The sequence below is a fragment of the Priapulus caudatus genome, unplaced genomic scaffold (genome assembly GCF_000485595.1).
Source record: "Priapulus caudatus unplaced genomic scaffold, Priapulus_caudatus-5.0.1 Scaffold649, whole genome shotgun sequence".
NCBI lineage: Eukaryota > Metazoa > Priapulida > Priapulimorpha > Priapulimorphida > Priapulidae > Priapulus > Priapulus caudatus.
Genome location: NW_014577710.1, coordinates 104218 through 117216, shown reverse-complemented (window position 1 = coordinate 117216; position 12999 = coordinate 104218). Strand labels below are relative to the sequence as shown.

Here is a 12999-nt window from a genome sequence, read left to right as displayed (position 1 = left end):
CAATCGCTCCGTCGAAGAATGTCCTCAGAATCTGCCCTCTGCCGCATTGACCTTTGACCTGTGACCTCCAATTTCGGTTGGCACAGTGATGGCTTTTCCTACCATGATGCTATACACCGACTATCACAAGCCTAGGTCGAGCCGTTTAGATTTGTGCCGCAATTCTGCATTTCCTTCCTATACCTTAAGTTAAGGAGGGAATGTTCCACCTTCTTTTACACCTCTTGACCTTTGACCTTTGACCCCCAAATTGATCATCCCGAATCCTTTTCACGATCCCCCCCCCCACATCCCGAATATCGATACCGTACGTCGAGTGGTTAAGATTTGTGCCCAACTGTTGATGCACGCACGCACGCACGCACGCACGCACGCACGCACGATCATGCGATTCTACAAGCTGCATCTGATTATGTCAGATGAGCTAAAAACAGAAGAAAAAACAATCATGCCCAGCATTCTCATCTTCCGCCTAAATTCCTTTTAAGTCTGCAGGAACATTGTATGTATACCTTGCATGAGTACATTATGCTGACCATGGTTATATCGTTCTCGTGTGTTCATCTCACTCACCGACATGGCGAATTGCAGGCATCGCTGGATGAGCTTGTCATGCTTGACGGAGCCGAGCGAGCGGAGGATTCGCACCTTCTCCTCCTGCAGGTCTGCCTCCTTGTGCAGCTTCAGCACGCGGTCAAACACCTCCTCATCGGCGTCACGCAGCACCGTGTGGTACACCTACAAACAAGTGAACAGCAATGCTTGGGACCTGCAGCACCGTGCGGTACACCTACAAACAAGTGAACAGCAATGCTTGGGACCTGCAGCACCGTGCGGTACACCTACTGTGGCTGCCAACCTCTCAAATCACTTGACAAGATCGGAGATTGACAGCATCGTATTTATTCATATCAACTGAACGAATATGTAGTCGTATATGCGGATGTTCTATCGAATATGCGAATATTTCCTGAATATGCGTAAAATCTGAAAATATACAAATTGTACCGTAGATCAGAGAACTGTTAAACTTTTATCATAAGCTACGTTACATATAGGATATATTGCACAATTATGAAAAGCAGCCGAATATGATATAGAATAATAACCCGTAACAGGTAAGGCCAATATAATAAAGCAGGCATCATAACCATTGCATTATAAGCTGGTTACTACATGTACTGTATAACATTCTAGTACAATTAGATGACAAATTAACAAATCATACACTAGAGCTGCCAAACGTCGGCAAACGTAATAAAAGATAAGTTGCGAATATGCACATTATCATAAAAGTGAAGAACACTAAACTCAGAACTATTCAAAGTATTATCCACTTAAAACTGGTTTGAAATTGACATAATTTACAAAGGTTGGATTTTAGCCCAAAAATACGCAGGATGTGTGGCAAACCAGTGCGTAAAACAGTAGATTAATGATTATAGACGGCACAAGGCCACTTTAGAAGTACGGCAGGGCTGAGAGATAGACAACAATCCCCCAGAACGGCACAGCCAAAACGCAAACAAAGAGCTCAAAAAAGCCGCGAAAATCTAACACGAGATCGGCCACAACAAAGGCCTCAAAACTGTAGGTGCCGTCACACCATAGCGATCACCAGTTGCGTATGGTTGTGAATAAAAAATAGTGGGCATAAGTTCCGAACGCAACTCACACGCAACTAATAGGTTTTATAGGTTTGAAGTACGCAACAAGCACGCAGGTGATCGCAGACACACGCAGAGTAAGTTCAGAAATTTTGAACTGTTCAATAATTCTCTGCGAATGCCTGCGATCAATTTATACGCAACAGGTACGCAACGCACGGAACACGATCGCAACACGATCGCAACAGGTACGCAACTCATAAGTTATGAACGCAGGTGATCGCAGGTCCAAATTTGAGGTATCTGGCCAGGTTTTGGTAGCGTACATGTTGCGAATGTGTTGCGTACCTGTTGCGATCATGTTGCGATCGTGTTGCGATCATGTTGCATGTGTAGCATTACCCCAACCTATTATGCATATTCCCAGCGTATCCCCAACCTATTAGTTGCGTGTTAGTTGCGTACTACAGTCTCTACGACCAGCTTCAGGTGGAGCTCCGGAACGAGGACCAAGGTGCATTGAAGAACTTCATGATGATGCCCCCCGAGACGTACGATGAGCTGCTATGGAGAGTTGGTCCTCGCATCACCAAGCAAAACACCAAGTACAGGTTGCCCCTGGACCCTGGCCTGAAGCTGGCAGTCACTTTGCGGCACCTGGCCTCGGGTACCAAGTACTCCGACATGCAGTTTTACCGTTATTACAGGTTTTTATTATTAACAGGTTTTTACCACATGACCGATATTCGCAATTAGCACGCAACTAGCACGCAGGTCCAACGCAACTTGTAAGTTTTGAACGCAACTCACACGCAACTAGCACGCAGGTCCAACGCAACTTGTAAGTTTTGAACGCAACTCAAACGCAATCTCGTAAGTTCTGCACGCAACTCACACGCAACTCGCACGCAACTCGTACGCAGGTGATCGCAGATATTGGGGGATCATAAGTTCAGTTCGCAACCCACACGCAACCCATACGCAACCCACACGCAACCCACACGCAACCCATACGCAACCCATACGCAACTCACACGCAACCCATAGCTTGTATAGGCTAGAAATTGACAAAATTGTTGATTTGGGTTGCGTTTGGTGCGTATAAAAATATTTTTTACACGTAACTCATAGGTTTCAGCATACGCTATGGTGTGACGGGCCTTTAGGGAAGGAAAATCAGTTATATAAATCTGTCATATTGGGGCACTACATACCTCTTTGGTTGAAAGTTTGAAACGGATAATATCGAAATGGCTGGCAGTTGTAAGCGCCTAAAATACACTGCCAGGTGTACAGGGTGAAAGCACTTCTGGGTAGTTTTTCTTCCCGCTTGGTGGCGGTACAAGACGGTAAAATCAGAACGGGCACATTTACACCTACAAATGAGTGAATAGCAATGCTTGGGACCTGCAGCACCGTGGAGGTACACCCGACACATGCATTCAGCATTGCATGCAAACGCAACGCTCTGTGGTAACACTATAAACATGAAAAACAATGGTTGCAAATGCGGTACTCCTACAAACAAGCAAACAGTAATTAGACGACCCCAGCACTGTTTCGCCTCTAGCCACCACACTGATGTTACTTTAGTTTTTAGCTTAAATTACTTCCGTACTATGTCTGGAATAGGAACCGTTATGTACACTATATATAGCATAACTCTACAACAACTAACTACATTAACATCTTAACTCTTGAAACCGTCAACGTCAACCAGGAAACACAATGTATCTGTAACGCCACATAACTACAGCAGCCAGTCTGGTACTAGGCAATTGTTAACATTTATGCTGTAAATATGAATGCAGTATAGCCACTAGATGTCTACACGTTAAAGCCAGTATTTCAAAAATAATTTCCAACCAGTCTCGTCTTTCCCCCGCTTATACGATAGTTACCGTTATTGCTCGAGTAACAGCAACTGTCTAGAGTAACGAAAACATGTCTTAGAACCTTCGTACTTGCCTATATTCAAAACGTGAATGATTCGAGTTTTGATTACTCGTTTTGATTTCCACTGCCATTTCTTGCGAATCTCGGACTATCTCGCGATATCGGCCAATTTAAAAATAGAAACAGAGTAAACTACACAGAATCAGGTGGCCTTTTGCTTCAATTCGGTGCAGTATGGGTGCACTTGTTTTGAAGGCGCCATTTGCAAATTGATTGTCGCTATAATCAAATATGCAATGTGGTGTTACAGCGTGTTCAATTCCAATTTTCTAGGCCATAACAGCATAAATTCGTAGTGTTTTTCCAGCTGGTGTAATCAGTAATATATCCGCTATGAGGTGAGACTATATTTCGCTATATTTTCAGATTGTGCATTTTGAGAAATTATTGCAAAATAATGGCTTTAAACATTGGCGACCTGATCGCCATGGTAAATGTACCGGGCTGCGAATGTCAGCGCCAAGGCAGCAGCTTCCATCGCAGTGACTGTGGAAGCGCTTCTTAGCTTCAGTGATCGTCTTAGAATCTCCACTCTTTGCCAGACACTGCACAACGAGCGAACGTAGCAGCGAGTCCAAGTGACCTAAAAACATATCGTCATAATTACATGCGGTTACAGCATCAGCGCTTGTCAGTGATCATATGCATAACAAACTTTTCTTCCATAGTTACACACGAATGAAATGGAATGTATTAAAAATCAATGCAGAAGGTACATGACTGGCATGTATTTTTATTTTTGTTTCTCACAGAGATATCTTGACTGTCATCAACTCACTCTCGTTTTCTTTTGGGTCCCATCCCATCTTTTCGCCGATTGGTTGATAGAGCTTGCAGACAAATGATCGAAACGCATCGTCAATGTCTGAAAGCATAACATGCAAAAATCCCTGCAGTAACATGCAGAAACAGAATTCGTCACAACATCGTAAATCGTACTTTAGTACATTACAATGTTTACCTATACTATTTATTTAAACAACTTTAACGTTTCAAATTAATCATGCTTAAATTCATAAAATCAAAACAAGCGTTTTACTCAATCAATAATGTCAAGTGTGCTTTGTAGAAACAGCAACTAGGATGAAGCATAACAATCAGGGCCTAATCCAAGCCATTTTTCATACCGAATACCGGCGCCCAAATTACGACCTCTAGCAAAATGCCCAAATTACAAAATTCATAAAACGCCCAAATTAGCAGAGCTATGAAAATTGTGAAAATTAAATCTCCATGTTTCTATCGTTATGTAGGAACTGTTTTATAATAAAACTAGCTGGGCTACCTGGCGACGCCTTTTCCCTTTTTCTCCCTTCCCCTCCCTCCTCCTCTCTTTTTCTCTTTTTTCCCCTTATTATATACATAAATCTACTACATAAATGGGGGAATCTGTCCAAACTCGTTCGAAAATGTAACCACTCATTCGCAGGGGGCGCCACCGCCCAATGAGATTTTATGCATTGAATTGAATTAATTATATTTCTTGTATGCTCCTCTCGGGTCATGGAAGAAAGACATAAAAATTTTTACATAATAAACATAGGAATCATATGAGAACATGAGAATTTGAGAACATTTGACGAAGAATTAAAGAAACGGTAAGATTTAATAAATAACTATAGCACCCGGTGTGACATGACACCATAGATAGTTAAGGTACATATACCCTCATTTTGTTTTTGTTTTTTTTGCATATTTTGTTGGCTTAATTTGCAACTTTTTTGGTGTTTTAAATGGTTGTCGCGTCATGCTGATTCAGAATATATATGGTGTTGGGGGTCACCTCTTACAGGTCTCGAGAAGATAGACGGACAGAGTGACAGACAGATTCCCCCATTTATGTAGTAGATGCTCATATAAGATCTATAATCTATTATCTTAATAAAATTTTAATGTTATTTATTATACATATACGAGCCCTATACCTAAAAATGTTTCGGCTCGCTGCGCTCACCAACGGTCCCAAAATGTTTTTGATGCTCACTGTACTTGCCATGAGTGCCCATATTAAGCAACTAGATTTGCCCCTGACAATGGACATGCAGTATCATATTTTACTGATTGGACTGCCTTGATGGAGCTAACACAGAACACAAAACAAGACAGATAAATAAGGCCTCACCTACATATTGCAGCAGCTTCCTGAACACAGCACAAACAAACGTAACACAAACAGCGGCAAGTCTCACCTGTGTACTGCAGCAACTTGCCCAGTTGGTCGAGATTGTTCGCCAGGTCGTTCCACACCGTGTAGTTATCCTCCTGCTCAAAACTCTTCACAACGTTTAGGAACTCCACCGAGGAAATCTTGCCAGCACGTGCCTGCACCACAAGTCACATCAAGATGCACAGTGACACATGCAGACAGACAAATGAACAAGTAAAGTAGTAGTAGTGTGTAGTAACAGGATGTTACATGTTATATTTAAAATACATTTATAATAAAAAGACCATATTTCTGTAATTCCACTTTACTTATTTATCTATGTTTTCATTGATAATCATGTTTTTCACTTCTCACATTCATACTTTAACATGAGCATGTGTGTGTATGTGAGTGTCCGTTTCTGTGTCTCTATGTCCGTATATATGTATAAATTACCTAGTTATTAACCTGTGCACACAGGTAATATTAACATTAACCATGTTAACACTACCTCTAGACCGTTTTCGAGTGAAACCCATGTGTAGTGACCTACCAGAGCAAACACGTCATTCTGCAGGCCAAGTCGATCACGAGGCGGCAGCGTCTTGTCTTTAATCGCCGGCAGGAGTGTGTCGAGCATGTCAGCACTATACTGTGTGCGATAGACACCATATGTTCCCGGGTTCACCTGAAACGACACTCACATGTAAGTGATTGCTCGTCCAGGTCGACCATGGTCACCATGGTGTCTGTCAGAAAGTGGATAACGAGTCAGTGTTAGACAAACTACTAAACGTGCAGCAGTTAGACACAGTTTTACATTCCACAAACCGACTTACAGCTGGCATGTCTTTTAACGTACTTTTGAATACAGGGACTAACACCGTACATGAATCATTTTGTGGCGAGCTGTATGACCGTATGCCTTTCAAGACCATACACAACTTACCTTGACCCACTCGCCTGCTGACACATTATCCAGGATGACCTCAACAGACTTGACCTCTGGCAGCAGCAGAACCTTCTTTACAGGTGTAGAGGGACTGCTGGCTGTACAGAGACTCACAGGTACATACCAGCTGCTGTCTGTCTCTGCAAGCAGCAAACACAGAGTCAGAGAAGATTTCAACACCAATGTCAGGACAATCATTAAGCGACACCATAGTCGAAACGACACCAACTTCCCTCCCAAAGGTTTGCCAATGGTCATCACAAATTCTACCACATTCGTCCTTTCTCAAAGGTCAGTCTTGACTCGTTGATGGTAACGTTCATTTTGCTTGTGATCGAAACAGTGGGAATAAAATTGTGGGAAAATAAGAGTCCATCGTACATTTCAATTGTGAGGAAACTCACCGTCCACACTGCCATCAGCATTGAATTTCTCCTGCTTCAGCATTATGATTCTCTTACTGCCTTCCTGTCTCTGTGATACCTAGAAAGGCAAAAAGCTCAGACAATAGTAAAATACACATAATCCTGCAGACTCGACTGGAAAGTAGACCTGATCAATACATGCATTCTGCCACCATTCAACCAAGATGTATGTAGCAGTGTGTGATTTTGCTCTATCGTGACAACTTTACAATCACGTTTTAGAACTTACTACTCTGGTGTTCACAGTTCACTTTGTATTCACTGCTGGGATTTTGTGTGCATCGTAAACTTTAGTGCTCATTGCGTTACTTTGTACCTGCACTACAGGGAATCCCATCTGCTTGGTCCATGTGGTCATCATGCGACCGACAGGCTGGCCACTCGATTCCTCGAGCGCTGCCCACAGGTCCTCTGTAAATGCATTGCTGTACTTAAATCTGTTGAGGTAGATGTTCAAGCCCTTCTTGAAAAACTGTCAAACAACACATGAACACTTCATCATACAACGTCTTTCTCACGTTTGTTTATGCAGTATACATTCATTCAACATTACGATTTCAAGAAAAGCAGCTTGAAGCTAGACATGATATAATACAAAAAGCAAATAGTAAAACCTGCACATGGAAAGCTTCTCTCCACTGACAACAACCGCACATCAAGCCTCGCGGGCGACAACTACCCAACGTTGCTATGGCAACCGCAGCTCCTCGCCACCGACATTGCCACGCCTCGTTGTCACGGCGACAGGCTTACCTCGTCACCGAGGAATTCGTGCAGCATGCGGATGACAGAGGCGCCCTTGCTGTACGAGATCGTGTCAAATATCTCGTCAACCTCGTCCGGATGACCAACAGGAACCTCAATCGGGTGGCTGTTGTGCAGCGCATCAAGCTCCAGCGCCCGCATGTAGTCACTCGAGACAAACTGCGTCCAGATGTCAAACTCTGGGTGGCAGTAGTCGACGCATAAGTACTCGATCCATGAAGCAAAACCCTCGTTCAGCCAGAGGTGAGTCCACCACTCCTGCAATCATCACAGGTGAGTTTATCATTCCTGCATATCATCACAGATGAGTTTATCATTCCTGCAATCATCACAGGTGAGTTTATCATTCCTGCATATCATCACAGATGAGTTTATCATTCCTGCAATCATCACAGGTGAGTTTATCATTCCTGCATATCATCACAGATGAGTTTATCATTCCTGCAATCATCATAGAAGAGTTTATCATTCGGGCAATCATCACAGTATGAATGTGTAAGGCTAGTCCCAAAAACAGCTTGTTATTCCTATGGGAGAGATGACAACGTCTATTACGTTTATTTCGTCTAACTGGTTAAACAAACTCTACAATCATAATATATATTTGAGTTCGTTATGTATGTATGTATGTATCTTCCTATAGGCGGGCCAAAACCGCCCAAAGGGATCTGGGATTGCAATTTCCACAGGGCCATCTTCTTAGTTACCCGGGAAGTGTTTCCTCCGCTGAAAAAAACCTGCGCCAAACCGTCAAAACTCACCCGAAAAAATCCGTGAAAAACCCCTCAAAGACAAAAACTCGCATCAAATCATTCTATCAGCTGCTGGGTATTGTTGAAACCGAAACCGATACTTAAAACAGAGCACACAAACCAAAGGAACCTGTTCAAGAGCGCTTACGACTGGCATTGTTTTATCAAGAGGCTTTGAATGAGAAAGATGCCAACCCATTCGTACATCGCTGTTAGAATAACTTTTGTTTAATTTACACCATATATACTTATATGTTCCAGGGGTTTCTACGTTGGGTGTGCTGTCACTGAATAAACTACGTAACCGTTTTTAGCATGCTAGTATTATCTGATTAACGACTTGATTTCTAAATATTTATAGAGATTCACTGATAGTTTAGCATGAGTATCCTATAGTTTGAGAATTACGAATTCTCAAAACTCAACGCATAAAGACGCGTACACAAAGTGAGTAAACATGTTTTTTAATAATTATCAAATTTCCCCACTCGCTGGCCTGTTGTATACTATATATCACTTTTTTATTCATGCTACGATTTCAAATCCATTGTTACCCATTCGAAAGCGATGCCTTTTTAGATGATCAGTAGAAAAAATTCTCTTTATTCAATGTGGCATGGTTGCGCGCCAAGCATCACTGAACATATCCAATGGACAGCAGACGCCCAGCTCGCTGGCCCTGTCTCGAATCTATACTATATACCAATTTTCCTTATTCATCCTTACGATCTGACAATGGGATTAGCTGTACGTGGTGAGGCTCAACAGTTCGAGACGCCAGCAATCTCTACATATTTCCACAGACAATAAACGGCAAACCAATTGTTTATCAAGAGGGTTTTCAAATGAAAAACTGCAACCGCATTCGTACATTAGCTGTTTATAATAACGTTTTCTCATTTACCAGCACCTATTACTATTATGTTCCAGGGGTTGCTAAGTTGGGTTCTGGCTGTCATATAAATGCCATACGTAACAGTTTTTCCCCATGTTATTATCTTATTAGACTGATTTGTAAAATATTGATATTGTGTCAAATGTTATATTGTCGATTTTTAACCCAATGTTCCTATTGTGTCCAATTAATAGTAGTATGATAGTAGCACGATTTTACCCAGCGCAGCGGGTAACCCCGCAGCTAGTCATACCTATATACGTGTAATATTGTGTTTTAGATTGCTTTCGTAAAGTAATTTGACTGGAATATTTTATTGTTTTTATTTGGCGCGATATTCGAAAACCAAAATGGCGATCATTTAGGCGTAGCGCCATCTCTCATCAAGATTTCAGACTTTCAGATCTGAAACATTTATTTTTGCATCAAAACTTATGCATATATCATTATCAGAGTATATAATGGGAGATATGCTATATAATGGGAGTTCTCCCCCAATATACTCTTGCTTTATATATCCCCCCTTCCTCTTCTATCACACCCAAGGTGAGCTACAGTGTCATTGACACTTTCATTTAAATATTATATTTGTTGAATTTGGATTGAGTTAATGTTTGAGTAGGGGCCAAGTCTCCAGTATTAACAGAACCTTTCGTCTCATTGTGTACATGCAATAATAAATTTTGTGTGATGCCATTACAGTGAATAATTGCATCTTTAGTGTGGCGATGGAAAACTGGGCTTAGTGACATATCGTGAGACAGCCTTGCTGATCGACCAGAAGAACTCTAGTTCGGCTACCAAGCAATGGTGGCGCTGGTAGTTGGACATGAACTCGTCACCCAGTGGTTTGGCAACCTGGTCACCATGGTAGGCAACTGATAGAAGCATGTTTAATCTGGCATGGGGGTGGGGAACCTGATGTATAGTCATGTAGTATGACAGTGATAATAAGTCAGAAGAGTAAAACTATTTAACATTTGTTCCAGTATTGTGCATATATACTGGTAGCTATTGTAAAAATAGTGAAAAATTACCTGAGGTTATTGTAGTACAATAAACTCAGCCCTCATTATGATAGCGATGGACTCAGTTATGATTTTCATAAAACTTGCCTATGATTCTCGTAAAACTGGTTAGAGATCACATAACTAGTAAATATCACATTGTTTCATAACTAGTAATCTTACCTGTGATGATTGCAGGAAATGGTAATCTCACCTGTGATGATTGCCCGAATGATAAACTCACCTGTGATGATTGCAGGAATGGTAATCTCACCTGTGATGATTGCCCGAATGATAAACTTACCTGTGATGATTGCAGGAATGGTAATCTCACCTGTGATGATTGCCCGAATGATAAACTCACCTGTGATGATTGCAGGAATGATAAACTCATTTGTGATGATATGCAGGAATGATAAACTCACCTGTGATGATTGCAGGAATGATAAAACTCACCTGTGATGATTGCAGGAATGATAAACTCACCTGTGATGATTGCAGGAATGATAAACTCATCTGTGATGATATGCAGGAATGATAAACTCAGCCTGTGATGATTGCAGGAATGATAAACTCATCTGTGATGATATGCAGGAATGATAAACTCACCTGTGATGATCCAGGAGTGGTGAGTCACCTCTGGCTGAACGAGGGTTTTGCTTCATGGATCGAGTACTTATGCGTCGACTACTGCACCCAGAGTTTGACATCTGGACGCAGTTTGTCTCGAGTGACTACATGCGGGCGCTGGAGCTTGATGCGCTGCACAACAGCCACCCGATTGAGGTTCCTGTTGGTCATCCGGACGAGGTTGACGAGATATTTGACACGATCTCGTACAGCAAGGGCGCCTCTGTCATCCGCATGCTGCACGAATTCCTCGGTGACGAGGTAAGCCTGTCGCCGTGACAACGAGGCGTGGCAATGTCGGTGGCGAGGAGCTGCGGTTGCCATAGCAACGTTGGGTAGTTGTCGCCGGAGGCTTGATGTGCGGTTGTTGTCAGTGGAGAGAAACTTTCCATGTGCAGGTTTTACTATTTGCTTTTTGTATTATATCATGTCTAGCTTCAAGCTGCTTTTCTTGAAATCGTAATGTTGAATGAATGTATACTGCATAAACAAACGTGAGAAAGACGTTGTATGATGAAGTGTTCATGTGTTGTTTGACAGTTTTTCAAGAAGGGCTTGAAACATCTACCTCAACAGATTTAAGTACAGCAATGCATTTACAGAGGACCTGTGGGCAGCGCTCGAGGAATCGAGTGGCCAGCCTGTCGGTCGCATGATGACCACATGGACCAAGCAGATGGATTCCCTGTAGTGCAGGTACAAAGTAACGCAATGAGCACTAAAGTTTACGATGCACACAAAATCCCAGCAGTGAATACAAAGTGAACTGTGAACACCAGAGTAGTAAGTTCTAAAACGTGATTGTAAAGTTGTCACGATAGAGCAAAATCACACACTGCTACATACATCTTAGTTGAATGGTGGCAGAATGCATGTATTGATCAGGTCTACTTTCCAGTCGAGTCTGCAGGATTATGTGTATTTTACTATTGTCCGAGCTTTTTGCCTTTCTAGGTATCACAGAGACAAGAAGGCAGTAAGAGAATCATAATGCTGAAGCAGGAGAAATTCAATGCTGATGGCAGGTGTGGACGGTGAGTTTCCTCACAAATTGAAATGTACGATGGACTCTTATTTTCCCACAATTTTATTCCACTGTTTCGATCACAAGCAAAATGAACGTTACTCACAGAGTCAAGACTGACCTTTGAGAAAGGACGAATGTGGTAGAATTTGTGATGACCATTGGCAAACCTTTGGGAGGGAAGTTGGTGTCGTTTCGACTATGGTGTCGCTTAATGATTGTCCTGACGTTGGTGTTGAAATCTTCTCTGACTCTGTGTTTGCTGGCTTGCAGAGACAGACAGCAGCTGGTATGTACCTGTGAGTCTCTGTACAGCCAGCAGTCCTCTACACCTGTAAAGAAGGTTCTGCTGCTGCCAGAGGTCAAATCTGTTGAGGTCATCCTGGATAATGTGTCAGCAGGCGAGTGGGTCAAGGTAAGTTGTGTATGGTTTTGAAAGGCATACGGTCATACAGCTCGCCACAAAATATTCATGTACCGGTTTTAGTCCCTGTATTCAAAAGTACGTTAAAAGACATGCCAGCTGTAAGTCGGTTGTGGAATGTAAACCTGTGTCTAACTGCTGGCACGTTTAGTAGTTTGTCTAACACTGACTCGTTATCCACTTTTCTGACAGACACCATGGTGACCCATGGTCGACGTGGACGAGCAATCAATTACATGTGAGTGTCGTTTTCAGGTGAACGCCGGAAACATATGGTGTCTATCGCACACAGTATAGTGCTGACATGCTCGACAGCACTCCTGCGGCGATTAAAGACAAGACGCTGCCGCTCGTGATCGACTTGGCGCTGCCAGAATGACGTGTTTGCTCTGGTAGGTCACTACACTGGGTTCACT

At 42.4% G+C, this 12999-nt stretch overlaps 1 protein-coding gene across 1 annotated transcript in view; it reads right to left on the bottom strand.

Annotated features, from left to right (window-relative positions):
* Positions 1-12999, bottom strand: part of LOC106812442 (puromycin-sensitive aminopeptidase-like) — a gene marked incomplete in the record, with an annotated part of 36018 nt that overhangs the window by 5179 nt on the left and 17840 nt on the right. The window contains 9 exon segments of the mRNA XM_014816327.1: positions 574-738; positions 4004-4146; positions 4342-4428; positions 5753-5885; positions 6263-6397; positions 6659-6801; positions 7066-7144; positions 7403-7558; positions 7840-8109. Of these exon segments, the coding sequence (XP_014671813.1) occupies positions 574-738; positions 4004-4146; positions 4342-4428; positions 5753-5885; positions 6263-6397; positions 6659-6801; positions 7066-7144; positions 7403-7558; positions 7840-8109 (1311 nt within the window).